The sequence below is a fragment of the Herpailurus yagouaroundi genome, unplaced genomic scaffold (assembly GCF_014898765.1).
Source record: "Herpailurus yagouaroundi ecotype Mexico unplaced genomic scaffold, PumYag 140, whole genome shotgun sequence".
NCBI lineage: Eukaryota > Metazoa > Chordata > Mammalia > Carnivora > Felidae > Herpailurus > Herpailurus yagouaroundi.
Window position 1 is genome coordinate 14,084,485 of NW_024412395.1, and position 23,512 is coordinate 14,107,996.

A 23,512-nucleotide genomic window follows, 5' to 3' on the forward strand; every position below is an offset into this window, starting at 1 on the left:
CAACTCAACACCTAAAAGAACTAAAAACAAACAAAAAACAGAAATAATCCAATTAAAAAATGGGCAGAAGACATGAATAGGCATTTTTCCAAAGAAGACATCAAGGTGGCCAACAGACACATGAAAAGATGCACACCATCACTCATCATCAGCGAAACAAAAGGCAACCAATGGAATGGGAGAAAATACTTACAAATGACATATCAAATAAAGGGTTAGCATCCAAAATCTATAAAGAATTTATCAAACTCAATACCCAAAAAACAAATAGTCCAGTGAAGAAATAGGCTGAGGACACAGATACTTTTTCAAAGAAGACATCCAGATGGCTAAAAAATACATGAAAAAATGTTCAAGATCTCTCATCATCAGGGAAGTACACATCAAAACCACAATGAGATACCACCTCACCCCTGTCAGAATGGCTAATATTAACTACTCAGGCAACAACAGATGTTGGTGAGGATTCAGAGAAAGAGGCTCTCTTTTGCACTGCTGGTGGGAATGCAAACTGGGGCAGCCATTCTGGAAAACAGTATGAAGTTTCCTCAAAAAGTTTAAAATATAACTACCCTACAGCCCAGCAATTGCGCTATTAGGTATATATCCAAGGGATACAGGTGTGCTCTTTCAAAGGGTCACATGCACCCAAATGTTTATACCAGCACTATCAACAATAGCCAAAGTGTCGAAAGAGCCAAAATTTCCATTGACAGATGAAGGGATAAAGAAGATGTGATACACACACACAAACACACAGAAACACACACACTGGAGTATTACATGACAATCAAAGAGAATGAAATCTTGCCATTTGCAACTACATGGATGGAACTAGAGGGTATTATGCTAAATGAAATTAGTCAGTTGGAGAAAAACAAATATATGACTTCACTCATATGTGGAATTTAAGATACAAAACAGATGAACATAAGGGAAGGGAAGCAAAAATATAAAAACAAGGAGGGGGACAAAACATAAGAGACTCTTAAATACAGAGAACAAACTGTTGTGGGTGGGGGCGATGGGCTAAATGAGTAAAGGACATTAAGGAAGACATTTGTTGGGATGAGCACTGGGTACTATACATAGGGGATGAATCACTGGAATCTAATCCTGAAATCATTATTGCACTTTATGCTAACTAACTTGGATGTAAATTTAGAAAGAAAGAAAGAAAGAAAGAAAGAAAGAAAGAAAGAAAGAAAGAAAGAAAGAGAAAAAGAAGAAAACACAATGAGGTATCACTTCACCTGTCAGAATGGTTAAAACCAACAACACAAGAAACAAGTGTTGGTGAGGATGTTGAAAAAGGGGCACCCTCTTGCACTGATGGTGGGAATGCAAACCAGTGCAATCACTGTAGAAGACAGTATGGAGTTTCCTCAAAAGATGAAAAATAGGGGCGCCTGGGTGGCGCAGTCGGTTAAGTGTCCGACTTCAGCCAGGTCACGATCTTGCGGTCCGTGAGCTCGAGCCCCGCGTCGGGCTCTGGGCTGATGGCTCAGAGCCTGGAGCCTGTTTCCGATTCTGTGTCTCCCTCTCTCTCTGTCCCTCCTCCGTTCATGCTCTGTCTCTCTCTGTCCCAAAAATAAATAAAAAACGTTGAAAACAAAAATTAAAAAAAAAAAAGATGAAAAATAGAGCTTCCTTATGATCCAGTAATTCTACCATTGGGTATTTACCCAAAGAAAATGACAACACCAATTCAAAGAAATATATGCAGCCCCTGTTTACTGTAGTATTACTTACAATGGCTAAATTATGGAAGCAGCTCAAGTGGCCACTGAGAGATGAATGGGTAAATAATATGTGGGTTGTAAAAAAAAGTAAAGTAAAATAAAATAAAAAAAAATATGTGGGTTGTGGTGTGTGTGTGTGTGTGTGTGTGTGTGTGTGTGTGTGTAGTTCAGCCATAAAAAGAATGAAAGCTTGCCATTTGCAACAACATGGATGGATCCAGAAGGTATAATGCTAAGTGAAATAAGTCAGATAAAGACAAATACCATATGATTTCACTCATATGTGGAATTTAGGAAACACACGAACCAAGAAAAAAAGAGACAAACCAAAAAATAAATTCTTAACCATAAAGAACTTACTTATGGTTACCAGAGGGGAGGTGTGGGGGGGATGGGTGAAATTGGTCAAGGGGATTAAAAGGACACTTATTGTAGGGTGCCTGGATGGCTCAGTCAGTACAGCATGTGATTCTTGATTTCTGAGTTGTAAGTTGGAGCGTGATGTGGGTGTAGAGATTACTTAAAAATAAAAATATTTTTTAAAGACAGTACACTCTTAGTGATAAGCATTGAGTAATGTGTCTAATTGTTGAATCACTGTATTGTATAGCTGCAATATAACACTGTTAACTGTACTGAAATTAATGTTTTTAATTTCAAAAAAAAGAAACAAAAGAGTGAGGCCAGAAGGCACTGATGAGTGATGTATAATGAAAAATAATAGAATACATGTGCTTCTCACTTCATGTGAAAGTTAAAGATTTGATATAATCAACATAAATATTTCATAAATGGAATATAAGTTTCATATAATCCCATCTAAAGATAGAATTCCAATCAAGGTGTTTTGCTATTATGAAGTGTGTTTCATTTACACTAGACTCTCAGAGAAGGGAGAATACTTTCAGCCTTCCCAGCTTTGGAAGCAGCATCATGGGAAATTGATGAGTCACTACTGTTAATCACTGCAGTTACACTAACCACATAGGGTCTAAAGACCTTTATGAGACCTGTCCCCCTGTTAACCCTGATGCCATCTCTCCCACTTCTCCACACGGGTCTTTGCTTCTCCAGACTTTTACTTAGGATGAAGGTCTTGATAGTCCCTCCACCTAGGAAATGCTTCCCCAGATAGGCACATCAGCCTTTTCTCACCTCCTTAACTGTATGCTTTGCCATAACTTCCTCAGGAATGCCTTCACTAAGCACTCTCTCCTTTGAAAACTGTACCTTTCTTAATGGTATTTCCTTTTCTGCTTTATATATCTCTGTATACTAATCAGCAATAAAAAGGACTGAACTACTGATACACGTGACCACTGAGATGGATCTTAAGGGTATTATAATGAATGCAAAAAAAGAAAAAAAAAAGCCAATCTCAAAGGTCACGCACTGTGTGATTCCATTGATACAACATGCTGTCGATAACAGAATTATAAAGATGGAGAACACTTGCCAGGGATTAGAAAAGTGGAGGGAGGATGTGCTATAAAGGAGCAGCATTGGTCATATGTGATCAAATGCAATAGAATTGTGCACAAAGGTATGCCAAAAAATGAGTGTCTGAAAACATTGGTAAAATATAAGGAAGAGCCATAGTCCACTCAATTTTATTGTGCAATATTCAATAAATGCACTAGGGTAATTTTTCATGAATGCACTATTCGTGGTTCTGATAATGTGCTGTTATGAAAGATGTTACCATTGGGGGAAGCTTTAGTGATGAGTACAGAAGACAGACACATCTGTGCTATGCTGAATTCATGTGAGTCTATATTTACAAGAAAAAATAAATAAAATAAAAATTTTAAATCAAAAATTCTTTCTAGCACTTATTACCATCTAACATTTGTACAATTTACTATTTATTTTCGATATTTTCTCTCCTCTAATATATAAGCTCAATATAGACTAGGAATTGTCATTTATTTTTGTTCAGTGCTGTATCCACATTACAGAGTATAATTCTAGACACACAGTAAGCTCTCTATGAATACATACTGAATAAATTTATGATTAATGAATATATTTTACATTAAAAATCATCTTAACATTGTGATTAATATCATGACCTTTGATTTTGATCCCAGCTCTTCTATTATCTAGTAAATCTTCATCAAATCTCTTGGAACTTTTTATTCTATTTTCTCATCCAAAAAATTAATAATGCTTAAAAGGTTAAACTGAAAAAAAAAAGACCATACACACACAATAATACAGATAGAGGGATATTATTTGAGATAATCTTTTTGGAAATAATTAGAGGAATATGCTTCAATAACCTTATAAAACTAAGATCATTTTACTTATAGTTTATGAGAAATGTGGACATAGTTTTAAGAGCAGGGATGATCATCACATTATTTTTGTAGTGAGAAAATTGGAAAAAATGTAAATGTCCAATAATAAAAAAAAGAGCTATGATTTTAGCATATTATAGAGTACTCTGGAGCATTTTTTTTTTCTGAAAACAAAGACTTCATTTCATTTTATGAATGATTCCTTATTATGCACAGATCTAAACCTATAGATCTAAATCTATAACTTAGTCATAGGCAGATTTTAAATTTCTGTTCTTTATTAATGTCATCACTACCAACATCATTATTTAAAAAGATTCTCCTTTCTTACCTTTTGCAACATGCCTGTATTTGCAAAAATAATTTCATTTGTCATTTATAAGGGAGATTAACTAAGCATGCATCCCACTATTTTGATCTCCTGTCATTATTAAATCTACAAATAAAGATAATGTAAGTGATTAATAAAATGCTCTTCTCCCAGAATGTGTTATTATACATGATAAGCATACATACTAAATGAAACACAATTGCTAAATAAAAAAATAGGGGCACCTGGGTGGCTCAGTCAGTTAAGCATCCAGCTTCAGCTCAGGTCATGATCTCACAGTTCATGAGTTCCAGCCCTGTGTCGGGCTCTGTGCTGACAGCTCAGAGCCTGGAGCCTGCCTCAGATTCTGTGTCTCTTTCTCTCTCTGCCCCTCCCCCACTCATGCTCTGTCTCTCTCTCTCTCTCTCTCTATCTGTCTCTCTTTCTCTCTCTGTCTCAAAGTAAATAAACATTAAAAATAATTTAGAGGTGCCTGGGCGGCTCAGTGGGTTAACTGACTTTAGCTCAGGTCGTGATCTCACAGCTTGTGAATTTGAGCCCCACGTCAGGCTCTGTACTGACAGCTCAGAACTTGGAGCCTACTTCAGATTCTGTCTCCTTCTCTCTCTACCCTTCCCCCACTCCTGCTCCGTCTCTCAGTCTCTCAAAAATAAATAAACGTTAAAAAAATTAAAAAAATAAATAAGTAAATAAATATCTGTTCCTCAATCCCACACATAGGGCAAAGTAATGATGACAAAGTGATATCCTTATATTAAAGTTATTAATATTTTGCATTTGAAATATCATAGGCATTTTTCTATTGAGAAAGAAAAAGTGATTAAGTCATGTCAATCAGCCCCTATTCATAAATTTGAGTGCAACATTTTATGTGATAAAACTAGTTTAAGGTGAAAAATTATATGTGAAGAACGTCAATTATTTAATGAATCTCTTTTAAAAAGATCAAATTTCAGATGAATACCATTGGCTTTTCATCATCTGTGTAAAGGATCTCTTATTTTGAGACAGGGTGCTGAAGAGTTGTTAAAAAGAAAAAGCAGAGGGAAAAAAGAAGCAGCAGCAAGGAATGCATCCTCTCTCCCTGAGTGATGAAGTTTTGACCACTTCTTTCCCGAGCTATGCATTTATTCAAGAAACAAATGGCAGTAGAGTACCACTGCATGGTACCTGGTGTTGGAGATGCCACACAGATTAAGCTCCAGTTAGAGCCTTCTATAATCTCAAAAGCACAAGGGGAGAAAATGTGTATACATTTAAATTAAACTTAATTAAGTTCCCCTGGGTGGCTTAGTCAGTTTAAAGACTTGATTTTGGCTCAGATCAGGATCTCATGGTTGGTGGGATCAAGCCCCACATCAGGCTCTGCACTGAGAGCCTGGAGCCTGATTGGGGTTCTCTCTTCCCTCTCTCAATGTCCCCACCCCCGCATCTCTCCCAAAATAAATAAACATTAAAAAATAAACATCACTAAATATAAGTAAGTAAAACTAAGTACGATTATGCAATACTTCATTATGTTTCAGGTACACTGAATTAATTCTTATATATAAACACACATTTTGCTCTTGAAAATCAAGTCTCAATTTTCTGACAATAAGCCTTGGTCATTTTCTGGCTGAGGTCTTTCAAAAATACATGGCCTCATACTCTAATTGTATCTTCTATTCCCTCTTTATTGTGAAATGCTAAGCTTCTTTCATTTGGCTAATTAAGAGGCCCCCTACACCACACACTATCTTTGGGCTGCTTAATTTACCAACTCACAATCTTTAACTGTTTTTATTTGTTAAATAGGCAACATAAAAGCAATGAGAAGTTAATTAGTATAAACTCCAATTAGGAATCATAATATTGCTGTCTCCTGGTATAATCAGAAAACGCTACTTGTGGATTTCTTTCTATATGTGCATATGTTTTTTTCTATTTCTAGTAAGATTCACTACTGTTACTGTTTTTTAATTTATTTTTTTACCATTTATTTATTTTTGAGAGACAGAGAGAGACAGAGTGTGAGTGAGGAAGAGGCAGAGAAAAGAGGGGGGACATAGAATCAGAAGCAGGCTCCAGGCTCTGAGCTGTCATCACAGAGCCTGACACGGGGCTCAAACTCATGTACTGTGAAATCATGACCTGAGCTAAAGTTGGATGGTTAATTGACTGAGCCACCCACGCACCCCACTATTATTACCGTTTTATGAAACATTATCTTCTATTTGATCCTTTTCAAAATAGATATGACTAAATAAAGCAAACCTGATTTTGTTTCAAGTCTGTACCAAGAAAAATCAGGGACTGTACAATATGCAAAATTTCAAACATACCAAAGAGACACATTTATCTTTCTTTTTATGTTTATGGTATACTATATTTCAGAGGGAAATCTACTATTTTTCTTGGGTTAATGATGGATATTGTAATTGACCTATCCCAACACAGTTTACCCATCCACCTTTTAAAAAGATGTAGGATTTCTCTGCACAATGTCTATAATAGAGTTATCTATCCACTTTTTTAAAGTTTATTTATATATTTTGAGAGAAAGAAACACATACATGCAGGAAAGGGGCAGAAAGAGAGAGGGAGAGAGAGAATCCTAAGCAGGCTCTGTGCTTTGAGTGCAAAGTCTCATGCAGGGCTCAATCTCACTAACAGTAAGATCATTGCCTGAACCAAAATCAAGAGTTGGCCACTCAACCAAGTGAACCACCCAGGCACATGCTCTATCCACCTTTTTAAAAATTTCTAAAGAAAGTAGGTGCGCTCCTTCCCATATTCGCCCTGGTTTTATCAAACAATTGTTAGAAAGACCTTCTTTATGCTGAGCCAAAATCTGCCAGTCCTGATGCCACCTAATATCCCTGGCTTTAGTTTTACACGAAGGAACACATCTAATTTCTATTCTCTGTGACGGCCCTTTCAACACTCATAATAGATACCATCCTCCCCATATTTTGCCATGTTTTCTCTTTCCATAGCTACATTTCTAATTCCTTCATTATAGCTGCTAAATCTTTGAGAATTATGATTGTCTCCTTGTATATAGTCTTCATTAAGGGACAGCATCTCAGGTGTCTTTTAATTGGCATTTCAAACACTAGAATATTTACCTACTGTGTTCTAGAGCAACACCAAGCAACATGAATATAATGCAAACCATGCATTAGTATAAGCTTAATTTTTTGTAGCCATGTTAATAAAAAATAAAGAGAACTAAGTGAAATCAACATACTAAGATGTTTTATTTAACCCAATGTATCAAAACCATTAATTTAATCTGTCAAGAATATGACATTTTACTAATGTTTTACATTTTTCCTTGTTTTTGTTTTTTTTTTTTTTCTAAGCCTTCGAAATCTGGTGTATTTTATACTTACGACACACCTCGATTTGGACTAGGCACATTTCAGGTGCTCAATAGCCACATGTTCAGTGGCTACAGTACCAAACAGAACAGTTTTAGATAGTTTATTTTATTAGCTCAGCCTAAAATTATATCAATGTTTCTAAAGTTCATGTGAGAATCTAAGTTCACACTGCATATGGTCAATGAAAATATCTAAATTGGCCTATCAGTTACTATTCCTCATACTATATTTTAAGAAGTATATTTTTGTTATAAAACACATGCTCAAGTTCATTCTAACCACTGGCAGGTGCCTGTTGACATGGGCCAGCATACCCACCTCCAGATTATCAGTAGTCTTGACTCTGTAGTTTACTAAATCAATTTGCCATTTTGACTGGCTCATTCTACACTTTGATAAGTATTCCTTTATTTATTTAAAACTGGTTTACCAAAATAAATTAGTTAACTAGTTTTACCAAAATAAGTAGTTAACTAGACTTTTTGTGATCATTTTGCAATATACTCAAATATTTAATCAGTATGTTGTATAAACTGAAAGTAATACAGCTGACCCTTGAACAATGCAGGGGTTATAGGGCCCCACCTCACCCAGGGGTGGAAATCCCCCAAAACTTTCAGATCCCTAAAAGCTTAAATAATAGACTATTGTTGATTTGAAGGCTTACCAATAACAGAAACAGTCAATTAACATATACACTGTACATTTATATTTTTATTATAAGGTAAGCTAGAGACAAGAAAATGTTATTAAGAAAATCAAAAGGAAGGGCGCCTGTGTGGCTCAGTTGGTTAAGCCTCCAAATTAAGCTCAGGTCATGATCTCACGGTTCCTGGGTTTGAGCCCCACATGGGGATCCATGCTGTCAGCACAGAGCCTGGAGCCAGCTTTGGATCCTCTGTCTCCCTCTCCGTCTTGCCCTTCCTCACTCACACTCTCTCTCCCTCTCTCAAAAATAAACAAAGATGAAAAAAAAAAAAAAAGAAAATCAAAAGAAAAAAATACATTTATTGTACTATACATATATTTATTGAAAAAAATCCACGTATAAGCAGGCCAGGATGGGCTGGGCCAAGGATGATGGCAGCTGGTGGGGGAAGGGAGGGTGCTGGCCCAGAAATGGGGATGTGATACAGCCTTAGGGGCTAGGCTCAGCAAAGGCAGCCACAGGGGCATGAGGGTGAGCAGAGGAGGCCCATGGGTAGCAACAGCAGCCTCGGGGCTCAGTACAATTGCCTGATCAGTCTGGAGGTGTACCACTCATTGGTACCCATCAGCAGCTGTGGCCATACATGAGTGCCTAGATTGTAGGAGGCCTATAGGCTAAGGTGACACCAGGGAGAAGGATCTGAGCTAAACTTCGAATAGCCCGAGTTCAGGGAGCCCAGGGCAGAGGACCTGGGAGGACAGAACATGGGGGCACGGGGCTCCATGAGCAGGATGATCCCTGCCCTTCGGATGCTATTCCTCCCCTTTGGCCCAGCCTCCTGCCCACCAGCCCCAGGAACTCTACCTGACCTCCTGCAGCCCTGCCCCATGTGACATCTGAAAGTAATCACATAAGAGGCCTCAAGTGGAAACTGCACAGCCAAGCCCTTCCAGAATTCTTGACCCAAAGAATCTATAATAATCACAAATTCCCATTTTATACTACCAAGTTTTTGAGTTAATTATACAGCATTGGGTCACCAGAACATGATCTTAACACTTAGTGTGACAGTGTTTTGCTAATATAGTATTTCTCAATGTATTCTAACGCTTTTGTCTATAATTGGAAAGAGTGCACTTAAGTATTACAAAAACAAGATTTAGAGAAGATAAATCAATATATTAACACTGGTTTTCTCTAAAAGAGGGAAATATAGGCACTAGAATCATTGTTTATATTTTTCAGAATTTTCAGATTCTCTATAATAAACCTACTATTTCAAAAGCAAAAGACAATAAATGCTGTGCAGTTGAATTAGTGATAAACCAAAAAATATATTAGTAGCTACTGCAAAAGGGAAAAATTGTAACTACTGTTTTCCAAAGCTTAGGTTCCTTCCTTCCTGCCTGCCTGCCTGCCTTGCCTCCCCATCTCTCGCCTCCCTTCCTTCTCCCTTCTAGGACTCTTCTCCTTTAAACGACAACAACAACAACAACAACAAATAACCCAAAATTGACATTAATATACATTTCATACTTTATAATCTCTCTCTAGTAAGGAGAAGGTTAACTAGGAAGACATTTTTGTAGCAGCAGCTACAGGAGAACATGGAAGGTGCATTCTATGGGTTCTGGAGGCAGGAGGCTCTCAGGGTCAACTTCAAGTCCCATGTATTTGAATAGAGTCACTTTCCTAGGCTGAAATTTCCCTGAGTTTATTATTAACAGGATTATTTGAAATATTTGTGTGCCCCAAGTGTATGAAGTTTAATAGCTTAGATAATCCCATGACCAGATCATGCACTCCCACAGACTTCTTAAATATGTGTCTGTAATTGTAAAGCACTGAAGTATTAAGGTTCAGAATTTAATTAGATAATTCACTAGAGACGAGTTACTTTTTCAGGCAGTAGCGCATGCAGGATTCACTTTACAGTGATTACATCTTAGTTAAAATAGATATTTATCATAAAGCGGGCCTTGTCTACAAAGTTACAAACTAGTAGGGACATAAAGGGAAATAAATGCATCCAACTCTAGATAATAACAATACTGTTTTTTTGCAGAGCATCAATTCTGGAGGACAGACAACAACACAGTAACTGTATCACATATATAATTTATGTGTTCCTTCTATTAGATACTATTTAAGAGATTAATTCAGTTTTTAACTTTTCTATTCAGAAAAAGCTTATTCTCAAGACATGGCCCATCATGCATAAAGGACAGTTCTAATTATGCTAAAATGACAGTAAATTTAATTAAAGTTTCTGACCTCAAACATAAGACACAATAAGAAAGGGAGTTAATGTAAAATAAATAGTTAATTTAACTATTAATTAGTCCATTTAATGTGTATTTTTAATCCAAACAATAAGGAAACTACAAATGAAAATGAGTTTAAATACTTCTTTCTACTTGTTTGTCTTAAAAAATGTGTATATAAAAACACTACTGATTTCTCAAGGATGGCTTAAAAATGTAATTGTTAAATAATTTATATATTTTTTAATGTTTACTTTTGAGAGAGAGAGATACACAGAGCGTGAGTGGGGGAGGGGCAAAGCAAAAGAGACACAAAGCATGAGTGGGTGAGGGGAAGAGAGAAAGCGAGGGAGACACAGAATCCAAAGCAGGCTTCAGGCTCTGAGCTGTCAGCACAGAGCCTGATGCAGGGTTCAAACCCACCAACCGACTGGGAGATCATGACCTGAGCAGAAGTCAGGCGCTCAATTGAATGAGCCACCAAGGTGCCCCATGCAATTGTTAAATAATTTAAATGGACCAATAGTTTCAAACATATTGTGAAAATAAATAAAATAAACTGGATTTGGGGATGCCTAGGTAGCTTAGTATGTCTGACTTCAGCTCAGGTCATGATCTGATCTCAGGGTTCATGGGTCAAACCCCAAGATGGGCTTTGCACTGATGGTTTGAGCCCCACGATGGGCTTTGCACTGACAGTGTGGAGAAGGTTTCAGGTTTTCTGTCTCCCTCTCCTTCTGCCCCTCCCCCCCTCAAAAATAAGCATTAAAAAAATAAAATAAATGTATTTAAATGTTTAAATTGAAACTATTTATGACTTATGACTCATTTAACAAAAAATAATGTTGCCTAATACAAGAAATGCTAAAGACTAGCCAATTTTTAACCACAAATAATCTGATCATTAACATAATTTCTTCTTCTTTTTTTTTACCATTTTCAAATTATGGCATAAAAATTCATTCCACAGTTGGAAAAAAAAAGAAACGAAAAAAAAAAAAAACAACCTTCTAAGAAGCAGATACAAAAATGAAATGTAAACCACAAGCCTGGAGAAGCATAATAAATGCTGCATGAACATTTCAAATAAAAGTACCATTTGTCTTGCAATTACTTAATTAGAACAGTTGATATGATTTCAAATGAATGAGAAAATAATTATTCCAGCATACAGAATAAAGCTATGAAGATATATGAAGACTTTCAAAATGGCTGTGTGATCAAAAGACCAGGGGCTTTGGACCTAGAAAGATGGGATAGTGTCCCAATGTTGACATGGTGAGGTGGGGCCATTAAGTTAGTTAGATTTCCAAGTCTCCTACCTCTGTAAAAAATGTTATCACTGGCCAACGAGCAAGAACGTCGGGAGGTTTAAATTGATACACACATTTCCCATATGATAGGCACAATATGAGTGCTCAACAAAAATTTGTCCCCTCTACTGCAATCTCCTATTTAGTTGTCAAAGAAGAAACAGGGTAATAGAAAAATTAGTGATCAGAGAAATGATCCAATACAAAAATTAAAAGTCCACCATATATAAATAGATAGGTAGGCAGATAGATATACAGATATAGATATCTACTTAAGGCAGAATTATCATCACATGACTTTCCCTTCATACCAGGCAATTATTCAATATAGTAAGTTTGAGAAGTAATTCATATTTTCTTCTTCTTTATAACAGCAATGGGGAAACTGAGGCTGAGGACATATGTGGTAACCATGAGTCAGGTTACATTTCTCAACTGTGCTGTGTGACCTCTTAATAATACATCGAAAATATTCCTTTGTGGTCCTCCCAAGTGACTATTATCAATGTTAATTTATACAAAAGAGAGGTATTTTCCATTATTATGACTTTTTAAGAAGATTGGTTTTAATCACCATCATGGACAATTGAAAATAGGATGGAATAAACATATATACATAAAAACCAAGAAAAGGGGGGGGGGAAGTACAATGATGTATTTTCATACTGGTGGACATGTTTCTAAGCCTAGAGATAAAAAAAAATAGCAAAGTAAAAGATGAATTTTATCACAAAATTCAAATTTTCTTTTAAGAAAAATAAAATTAAAGGCGAAATATTTTTTAAACATTATGTTTAAAAAAGATAATAAAACCTATCATTGAATTACACAAACATGTGGCTTAAAAAATACACAAAGACAACAAAAGAAAAAGGAATGGCATACATAAACACATTACTCACAATGAAGGTAATAAAACTGAAAATAGGTGCTGAGAATGTTAGTTAAACCAGTATTCAAATACATAAGATATAAATAACTAGGAAATATGTGTGTGGTTTTTATATCTATATGGATGTATATAAATACATTTAATTTTGTGTATGAATATATAAATATACTCAGAGAACGACAGCCAAGGAGCCATGCCTACGGAAAGTTCTCAAGATCTGGACCTGATTTAACAAAAATGCTGAACTGCAATGGATGAAAATCTGAGGGACCTCGGAAAGAGTGATTATACTTTGCGTGTAAGATAGATAGATAGATAGATAGATAGATAGATAGATAGAATAAGAAAATAAGGGACTAAGTTAGCCAGCTGCTAAGATGGTCCCCCAAATCCTCATTTCTTAGTGGTCTCCTACACTGAATTAGAACTGACCTTTGTGACCAAAAAAAAAAAAAAAAAAAAAGTAAATAAAAATAAAAAGAAAACAAAAAGTACACCTTCGGATCACATGGCTTTTACACTTGCAGGCCCACCACAGAATATATATATTGGCATATTCTAAGAAGCTGCTGCCTGAGGTCTGGCTTCCACTCAGCCTGTACCGAAGTGCTAGGATCCTCTCTTTTGGGATGCTGACAGGTATTGGCATAGCCTCAACTACTGAGAATATTTTAAAAATATAATAGGCTGCTTGGACAAGCACAGAGATTTAAGAGACAACCAAGAACTCAGGCGGGGTTGAACAACAAGATGCATCTCTTACACAAGGCCCATCTCTTAAGACTGGGCAAGGTGATTGTTTCATATATAGATACCAACACAGAGTCCAACATAAAGAAGAGAGGAATATGTTCCACATGAAAGAACAAGATAAACTACACACACACACACACACGCACACACACACACACACACACACACACACACTAAATAAAACAGAGCTAATTTACCTGATAAAGAGATCAAAGTAATGCTCATAAAGAGCCCACTGAACCGAGAAGTAGAATGGATGAACACAATGAGAATGTCAACAGAGATGGATAATAGACAAAAGTAGTGAAGAGAAGTCACAGAGCTGAAGAATATAATAACTGAACTGAAAAATACACTAGAGTGGTTCAACAGGTATATTCACATATATGCATGCATATGTATATGAATATTATTCAGCCATAGAAATTAAATCTTTCCATTTGTAACAGCAATGGATGGAAATTGAGGGCATTATTCTAAGTGAAATAAGACAAAGAAAGACAAATATTATATGATCTCTCTTATATGCAGAATATTAAAAAATTTAATTACAAGCACTAAGCTTATAGATACAGAGAATATATTGGTAGTTGTTAGACATGGGATTGTGAAAGTAATGAGTAACTTTTTTTTAATGTTTATTTGTTTATTTTTCAGAGAGAGAGAGTGAGCATGTGAGTGGGATAGGGGCAGAGAGAGAGAGCGTGAGAGAGAATCCTAAGCAGGTTCTGTGCTGTCAGCACAGGGCCGGACACAGGGGCTTGAACTCATCAACCCTGAGATCATGACCTCAGCTGAAATCAAGATTTGGCCACTTAACTGACTAAGCCACCTAGGCACCCTCAAAGTAACAGGTAAGTCCTAAGGAAGGATTATATAATACATTTAAGTTTCTGCTTTTATCCTTTGTATTATTCATTCTGGAGATATCCAAGTACCATGTCATTAGGACATTCAAGCAGTATTTTAGAAAGGTCCCCAGGGAGAAACCTGAAGCCTCATGCCAAAAGCTAGCACCAATTTACATAAACCCAAGTGAATGATGTACCTTGAAAACATATTCTTCAACCTCAGTTAAGCTGTCGGATGCCTGAAGACCCAGCTCAGGGTTGACTGTAACTTCACTAGAAATGCTGAGTCAGAACCATCCAGCCAAGCCAAGCCCAAATTCCCATTACACAGAAACAGAGTACAATAAACGCTCTTTTTAAAAAGTCACTAATTTGGGGGCAATTTATTGCATAGTTATATAAAACTAATACTGATTCTGTGTGTGTGTGTGTGTGTGTGTGTGTGTGTGTGTGTGTGAAACAGAGAGAGTGATAATGTGTATATGTATTTGATCAGTAGATAATCAAGTTAATAATTACTTTTTCTTTAAAATACAGTTCTAAGTTGGTAAAGATGGTAATGTAACAAGCCGCACATTGCCTAAGGGCAGTATAAAGCAACGTGACGATTTTGGAAAGCAGTGCTTCCAAATATATCAGGAGCCTTAAAATGTGTTATACTTGGAAACCTATCTCACACAATATATAAAAATTGATTCAAAATGAATCAACAACCTACATATAAGAACTAGAAGTATAAAACTTTCAGAAAAAATCATAGGGATAAAACTTTATGACCTTCAGTTTGGCAGTGGATTCCTAAATACAACTTCAAGAGCTTGCATGTAGATAAATTAAACTTTATCAGAATTTTTCAAATTTACGCATCGAAGGACATTATCAAGAAAGTGAAAAGACAATATACTGAGTGGAAGAAAATGTTTTCAAGTCATGTATCATATAAGTGTCTACTGTCCAGAATATAAAAGAGCTCTTAAACACAACTACAAAAAGAATAAAGAAATAGGCAAAGGAATTCAAGAGTCCTTTCTCAAAAAAAGAAATACAAAAGACCAACAAGCATATAAAATACATTCAACATCACTAGTCATTAGGGAGGTGAATACCAAAACCACAAGGAGATACCAATTTGTACACTCAGGATAGTTTATAATAAGACACAGAAAATGGGGCGCCTGCATGGCTCAAACGGTTAAGCATCCGACTTTGGCTTAAGTCATGATCTCATGGTTTGAGTTTGAGCCCCGTGTCAGGCTCTGTGCTGACAGCTCAGAGCCTGGACCCTGCTTCAGATTATGTGTCTCCCTTTCTCTCTGCCCCTCCGCTGCTGGCACTCTGTCTCTCCCTTTCTTTCTCTCTCAAAAATGAATAAACATTAAACAAAATAAAAAAAGAAGACAGATGGAAAAAACAAGTGTTTAGCGAGGATACAAAGAAATTAGGATTCATACATTGTTAGTGGGAATATAAAATGGTGCAGCCACTTTGGAAAGCAGTTTGGTGGTTCCTCAAAAAGTTAAACACAAAATTAGCTATTAACCAGCACTTCCACACCTCAATTTATACTCTGAAAATTTAAAAGAGGCACTCAGGAAATTCATGTGTACAAATGTTCACAGCAGCACTATACTTAATAGACAAAAGGTGGGAATAAGGCAAATATTGCTCAAAGGATAAATGAATAAACAAACTGTGATATATACATACAAAGGGTTACTATTTAACCATAAAAAATGAAGTGCTAATACATACTACAATGTGGATAAAACTTAAAACATTATATTAAGTGAAGAAAGCCAGACAAAATGGTCACATGCCATACGATTTCATTTACATTACATATCCAAATGGGTAAATCCACAGAAATAGAAATCAGATTGGTGGCTACCAAAAGGTGTGATGGGGACAATAGGGACTGATGGATTAATGGATACAGGGATTTCTTTTTGGGTGATAAAAATGTTTTGGAACTAGATACAGGGGGTAGCTGCAAAACATTGTAAATGTACTGTATTGCAGTGAATCGTACACTTTAAAGCAGCTTATTTTGTGTTGACTATTGTGAATTTCAGTTCAGTTACCGAATGTTACTTTTGGGGCACCTGAGTGACTCAGCCAATTAAGCGTCCAACTCCAGCCTGCCCCAAATAATGCTTAATATATGATAATTCCTGTTTACCTACTTTTACACATAAAGGGGATAAAAGGAATGAATAAAACACACCAAAATAATTTTAGTGGATGCATTTAAGTGGTTGCATTTTGTATGACTGTTTTCTTCCTGTCTTTGTTAATGGGCATTATACACATGTGCACGCACACACACACACACACACACACAGCCAGACATGCACAGACACACACATTAAATCATGGCCTTTCATTACTCTAAAACCATCAAAGCTACCAAATGGCCATCTCAGTATAAACTGTAAAGAATAAAATGGAATTCAAGTTCTTCTATAATTTGGGCTCCACTAGGTATAAAGTTTTGTTATTTACCAGTAGGCTAGTTAGTCTGAACTGACTGCTATCCATCCAAGATGTAATGCTAGTTCCACAAAGCCCTATGTTATTGCCCATGTGGGATGCTTTTCTGTTCATCTTTACCTATTTGCTCTTCAATTCCCATCAAAGGCTTCCCTTCCCACCATGATCATCTTGAATGGAAATTTTCTCTATTCTTCCGTACTATCACTTCCCTAACACCTCACACAATGCTGTACACAGTGGATACAAGTGTTTGTGTCATATTACCTCTATCTGTTTGTATGTTTCTTGAATTAGATGATTCAATCTTGCGTGGACGTGCACACAAGACTGTATAGTTGTTCTGTCTTTTGTAACTTTGAATCTTAAGAGTTTTTATATATAATCTAGATATTAGTCCTTGTTGAATATGGGAGTAGCGAATATTTCCTACCAGCCTGTAGGTTGGATTTTCATCCTCTTTTACAGACCAACTCCATTCTGAGTTTTGATATACTGTGAGGCCTAGATCAGTGTATTTTTGCTTGTGTGTTTGTTTTGCCTATGGATGCCCAATGGCTCCAGCAACACTTACTGAAAAAACTATTTTCTTCCATTGAATTACATTTGCACTTCTGTCAAATTTGTATGGATCTGTTTCCCAGTTCTCTAAACTATTTCTTTGATGTCTATGTCTATCCCCCTGCTCATTCCACATACTCTTGATTATGGTAGCTACTAAAACCTGTTTTATTTTTAAATTCATTATCAGTTTAATACAGATTTATATGAAGTTAAAAATGTTTAGATAATTAATATTAGTTAAAAACTTGGAAATTGTAATATTTTGTTTATAAAACAAATGTTTTTCTCCTATCACATGTATTTTTCAAATCTCAATGAATACAGGGAACAGGACAAAAGTAAAGTAAAAAGGCCAAGATTTATAATGGGAAAAGAGATCTTTGATCATAATCTCCCATCTTCTGCAGTGTAACTTAGTTATTTTAAATGAAAATATATAAACTTGTCTAAAAACATAGTGCATGTATATTCCAAAATACTAAAAGACTAAAATAATTACTTAGAAGGTCCTTGGAACTGTGAAATTTTATGTGCTCAAAGGCTTTCAATGCTTTATATGAGGACTTCTGTCTTAAGTCTATAAATTTTTATTGTCTTAAAGCACATAAAAATTTCTTGAATGATTTCCAATCATTTATTTTCTACAAAAGCTAATCTGCTGAATTGCCTTTCAACATTTACTTTGCTTCTTAACAGTGCAAATTATATCTAAATACAAAATACTCAACAACCATACATATTGTTCTAATTGTGTGCTGTAGAGCTGACACAGAATAATGAAATGCTAATTGCAATTAGAGCATTTTATTTGTTCAGAATTGATTCCTTGGTTTAACCCACTTTCAGAATTTTCTACAACCACAGGCTTATGCTCAAACACCACAAAAGAATTCATTGACCACAACCAGAATCAATGTTTTCACCAGTCCCTTCCCATTATGTACACTCCATCTCAGGACACAGCCATCAGCAAACTCCTTAATCTATACATACACGAAGCACTTGCATATATAATAAGGCTGTCCTGAAAATGGCAAAAGGCTTACTTTGTCCAATTTGCTATACACCTTCCACACTCCCCTCTAAAAGAGATAGACTAGGAAGCATGTAGACCTAGTAGACTGCTGCAGGTATTTGCTAGCCAGGTATGGAAGACAGGACACTTTCTCCAAACCTCTCTTGTGCAATACCGGTTATCAGTATCCCCCTGCAGCTATTGGATATGTCAAATTGTTTCTAGAGGAGTAGATGACCAAATAAAACTATGACTTGTTACCTGAATGAATCACAAGGAAAGATTTTCAAAGAAGATCACTTTTTACCTGTTTGACATCATATGCCAGAAGAACATATTTTAAATCTGGTGAAACTGAATGTTTTGAGGCTTTGAAGGTTACCTAGAAATAAAAAAAAAAAAAAGGCAGTTACAAAAGCAGTAAAAACCTTAATAACAGAGACATTAATATGCATTTGGATATTTAATGTAGATATTTAAAAAGATCTGAATTCTCATCATAACTCTGTGGAAAAGGCATTTTGATTTCTATTATAAATATGCATGTATGTATGTATACTTATTCCGATGGATATAAACACTTGGAGAGGCCATATTACAAATTTCATTAGGAAGAAAATTTTCTACCATATCTTTTTTATGTATATCATGTGAAGACTATGTTAATATTTTCATAAGAAAAAAACAAAAACTTACTGAACTTTTTAAGTAACCAAAATGCTTTTATATTTTCAAGTTAGACGGGAAGGAAGGAAGGAAGGAAGAAAAGAAAGAAGAAAAGGAAAGGAAAGGAAAGAAAAAAAGAAAAGAAAGGGAAGGAGGGAGGGAGGAAGGAAGAAAGAGTAACATGTTGTGGTATCATAATTTCTGTCCCTACTTTTGTTTCCTTATAGGTTTCATACTTGTATTTAAAAGAAGATACTTATATTAAAGACAGAGTCTCTTTAGAGGACACTCCCATAGTAAAATCAACTAAAACATAAATACTGATTATACTTGATTATAACTACACTGCACCTGATTGGTTTTGAGCCTACAATTCTATCATTGAATAGGCCTACTATCAGAAATAATTGAAAATGAAGTGAAAAAGAAATATATTGAGAGTGGAGAAATAATTTGATTTGAAATAGAGATTATATTTAATTTCAGATGCAAAGAAAAGGCAAACAATTTGAGTTAATGCGCCAAAAGTCTACAAAATACAAAAAATAAAATAAACCGTATATGCATTTTGGTCAAACTAGTTTGTATAGCTTCTGCAGAGAAATACGTATGTAAATAATTTTGTATACTTTATGTCAGGCCAATTTCTATAAGACTGAACTCTTTTAAAAATGGAAAAAAAAGAGAAGTCAAGGTTTTTAAATTTAGAAATCCTCAAAACACAATGGAAAGGACAAGAAACTCAGCCTAATCAATATTTGAAATAGTTTGTGTGGTATAATAAAAAAATATATTGAGTCTTTTTTTCCTGATTCTTTGCACAGAGCTTCTAAAATACTTGTAGTTTTCTGAGTGAAAGGAGTGTCATTTATTATTAATAATTTTAACCATGCTTGGTGTATAGGAATGACATGACTCAAGGGGTAGAGGCCAGGGAAGAGTGGCTAGACAGCTTCTGGAGGGGGTGCCCACCACCTGACTAGAAGATTAGAACTTTTAACCCTAATTGGAGGCCAGGGTGGGCGGAGGGACAGGAGATGTTCAGTTGCATGGCCAATGATAATCATGCCTAGGTAATGAGAGCTCAATAAAAAACTATGAATGATGAAATTTGGAGGTGCTTCCTTATTAGTAAACATAGTAATGTACCAGGAAGGTGGCATCCCCCAACTCCACAGAGACAGAGACTATGCTGGGACCCTTCTGGACCTGCCCTATTTACCTCTTCATCTAGCTCTTCATTTGTATTCTCTAAAATAAATGAGTATTCATAAGTACAGCACTTTCTGTATCATTCTAGCAAATTATCAAACCTGAAGGAGGACTGTGGGAACCACCAAATTTACAGCCAAGTTAGTCTGAAATGCAGGTAGCCTAGGGACTTGGGACATGCAGCTGGCATTTTAAGTGGGGGCAGGCACTAAATCATTAACCGGTAGGGTCTACACTAATTCTGGGTGGTTAGAATTGAATCAAACTATAGGACACCCAGCTGGTGTTAGAAAATTGTTAGAATAACATAGTTAATCTGTAAGCCTGATACACAAGAGAATGCAATGGTCTGGGAAAAAATACTGTTATATGGCAATATTAAGATTTGGAGTTTTGCCTCCATACATCTATCTTATACAGCCCATGTATAAGACACTTCAAAAGAAGATCAGAATAGTCATTGGCAGTAATTCACCTCAAGGATTTTAGTTTTCATTTCAATAATAATGGAACTAACAACAAAAACTGATAGAAAGAGAGCTACCATTGATCTATTATCAGCTCTGTAAATTGCTTATAATTCAGCAAATCTCAATAGTCCTCAATATTCCTCATGAAAATATTATGAGGTGGGTATCCTCACTCTTATTCTTCCTTTCTCTGTCATTAACTTACTGTGTAGGAAAACTTAATGGAAATTTGTCTGCACAGAATTTAGGGTGGCATTGAGAAAATAAGATCAGGTCTTTCAATACTACAGTGTCAAGAGGTGTATTGTTACACAATAAAGGGAGGTTTACTATTTATTTAAGAATTGCTCAAGAAGATGAGTATGTATAACAAGAGAATACAAGAGAAACTCCTTGAATAAATCCTGCATTATCTCACCAGCAGGAGTTCCTTTCTTTACGTTTTGGAAGAGAGCTTCCCTTCTGAATTATTTAAAGAACATCTCACCTCTGTCGTCCTCATCCACTCACATGTGATGTTCCTCACAGAAATTAACTTCACACATTCACAGGTGTGTCTGTGCCTCCGGTAACAACATTTTATAGTATCTTTTACAGTTCCTACAATTATCCAGTCTGGCACTTTATTAATTATCACTATACTGCCTCCAGCTTATACAGCACATAAACTGGGAAACTTTCCAAATACCTTTTCAGGGGCCCAAGCTGCTGAACCTTCTCTGAATTTAGAGAGTTGTGAGCAGGTCACTGATGCTACAAAGTGACTTGCTGATGATGGTACACGTGTAAGAAACACATTCTTGCAGCTTAGTCACAGGACATCAGAAGTCTCAGGCAAATCTCTCTTAGCATAAACCATTAATGTTATCATTTGTTGCATCTGGGAGATTCATTCTTTCTAGAGGCCACAGGAGACCCTTTGATCTACAATGACCCTAATTACAGATACTAATACAGTTCTGGTTGAGTCTCAACTTGATATGGCTTTAAATTAGTGTTTTGAAAGGTTTATTATTGCCAATAAGGCTATTAAGTTATCTATATATTTAATCGCTTAATTACTATTGAAATAAAAGGATGCAGAAATATTTTCTGCATGTGTTTATTGGAATTATTTAGCAATTACACCTACCAGTGCATTGTTTGACACTGGGCATGGTACAAAGGGCATTAAAATGCATGAACTCTTCCATCCAGGAACATTCAATTAAAGCCAAGCAAGGTTGTATAAACAGAGGAAAATAAATATGCAGATGGTTACCTAAACCAATTAAATTAGGGAGGCAAGACATTTGATCAAGTTGAGAAGAAAATGCATGTTTCTAGGCAGCTTGGGAAGATTTTGCAGTACCTCATTCACGTGTATCATTCAATTCTACCAAAACTCACTTCTTGAACATTCACAATATTACCATTACCATAGTAGAACTGAAAGTGCTAGAAGGTTGAGAAACCAGGCTCATTAAAATCCTTTCCATCTAATATTGGAAAGGATGAGACAAGCATTCTGTTTCTCTATAGTCTATGGTAGAGTAGGACTCCCACACCCAAATGCCTAGAGGGACAGAGTATAGACAAGAAGAATTAAGCTGTATGGGTAAATTGAGGGCAAATGGAATAGTCAGACTATCGAAAAGGGGCAGTGGTCCCTCGGCTCCAGAAAACCATCATCTTCTAAGAAAGTTCATATAGTATTTCTAGTGTTGCATTTTTTTTTTCAAGATAAGCTAGAAACCAAGACTTTAATTTACAATCTCATGATTTTTAACTATAGACCAATACTTTTAAATATATTTATAGGCGCCAATTTCTACCTGCGGGCCACCAGTTTGCTAATTTGGGGTAAAGTAATAATTGCCATAAGGATGAGGAAAGGGCAAGAAGACAATGTTATAGGACTTAAAGAACAGAATGGTAACTTTTTCCTATATTTTCTGGCAATATAAGTGAAAAATTCATGATGTAGTGTTTCCCACTTAAGTGAAATTATAGACTATGTTATTAGAATAACCTTAACAATATGCACAAGTAGCTTAAAAAGATTACTGGAGAAATGGGGGTCAGCCCCATGATTACTGTTGATATTAATAATGCATGCACTATTACTAACAGGAATATAGCAGAGCTGATTGCTGTGTTTCGTGAATGGTGAAGTTTAAAGTCAAAAAAAGCAACAAAATCAGATTTGAATTTATAACTATTACTCTGGCAGTTGGGTAAAAACTGAGCTGGATCTGATGACAGCCTAAGGTCATTAGATCTGGTAAGAGGATCTCACGACAATTTAGTCAAGCAATGCCAAGAAGTCAAGGGTGAAGCAGGGGCATAGAGAGGAAGAGACACATGCAAGAGAGATGATAGATAAAAACAAAAGAATTTAATGATTAGATTTGAACACTGAAAAACAAGTAAGTATCCAAAGTAATTTTATGTTTCAAGTTTTTAGCACTGGGTGAATGTTGCTATTGTAACTTAAGTTAGGAAAAAGTGAAAAACAAAAAACATATTTTGAGGAAATTCTGAAACATTTCAATTTCAGACGTGTTATGGTTATAGTCCTTTTAGAATATCCAGCAGGGGGTGGGAGTGAGAGATGGAACCTACACTGCTAAGTCAGGTAAGCGACCAACTC

The 23,512-nt window shown here is 35.8% G+C and overlaps 1 protein-coding gene across 3 annotated transcripts in view; it reads right to left on the reverse strand.

Annotated features, from left to right (window-relative positions):
• DPP10 (dipeptidyl peptidase like 10) overlaps positions 1–23,512 on the reverse strand; it is a 1,330,293-nt gene that overhangs the window by 284,429 nt on the left and 1,022,352 nt on the right. For all 3 annotated transcript variants that reach the window (XM_040474884.1, XM_040474883.1, XM_040474885.1), the window contains exon 5: positions 18,840–18,914. In XM_040474884.1, coding sequence (XP_040330818.1) covers positions 18,840–18,914 — 75 coding nt within the window. The remainder of the gene's footprint in view (positions 1–18,839; positions 18,915–23,512) is intronic.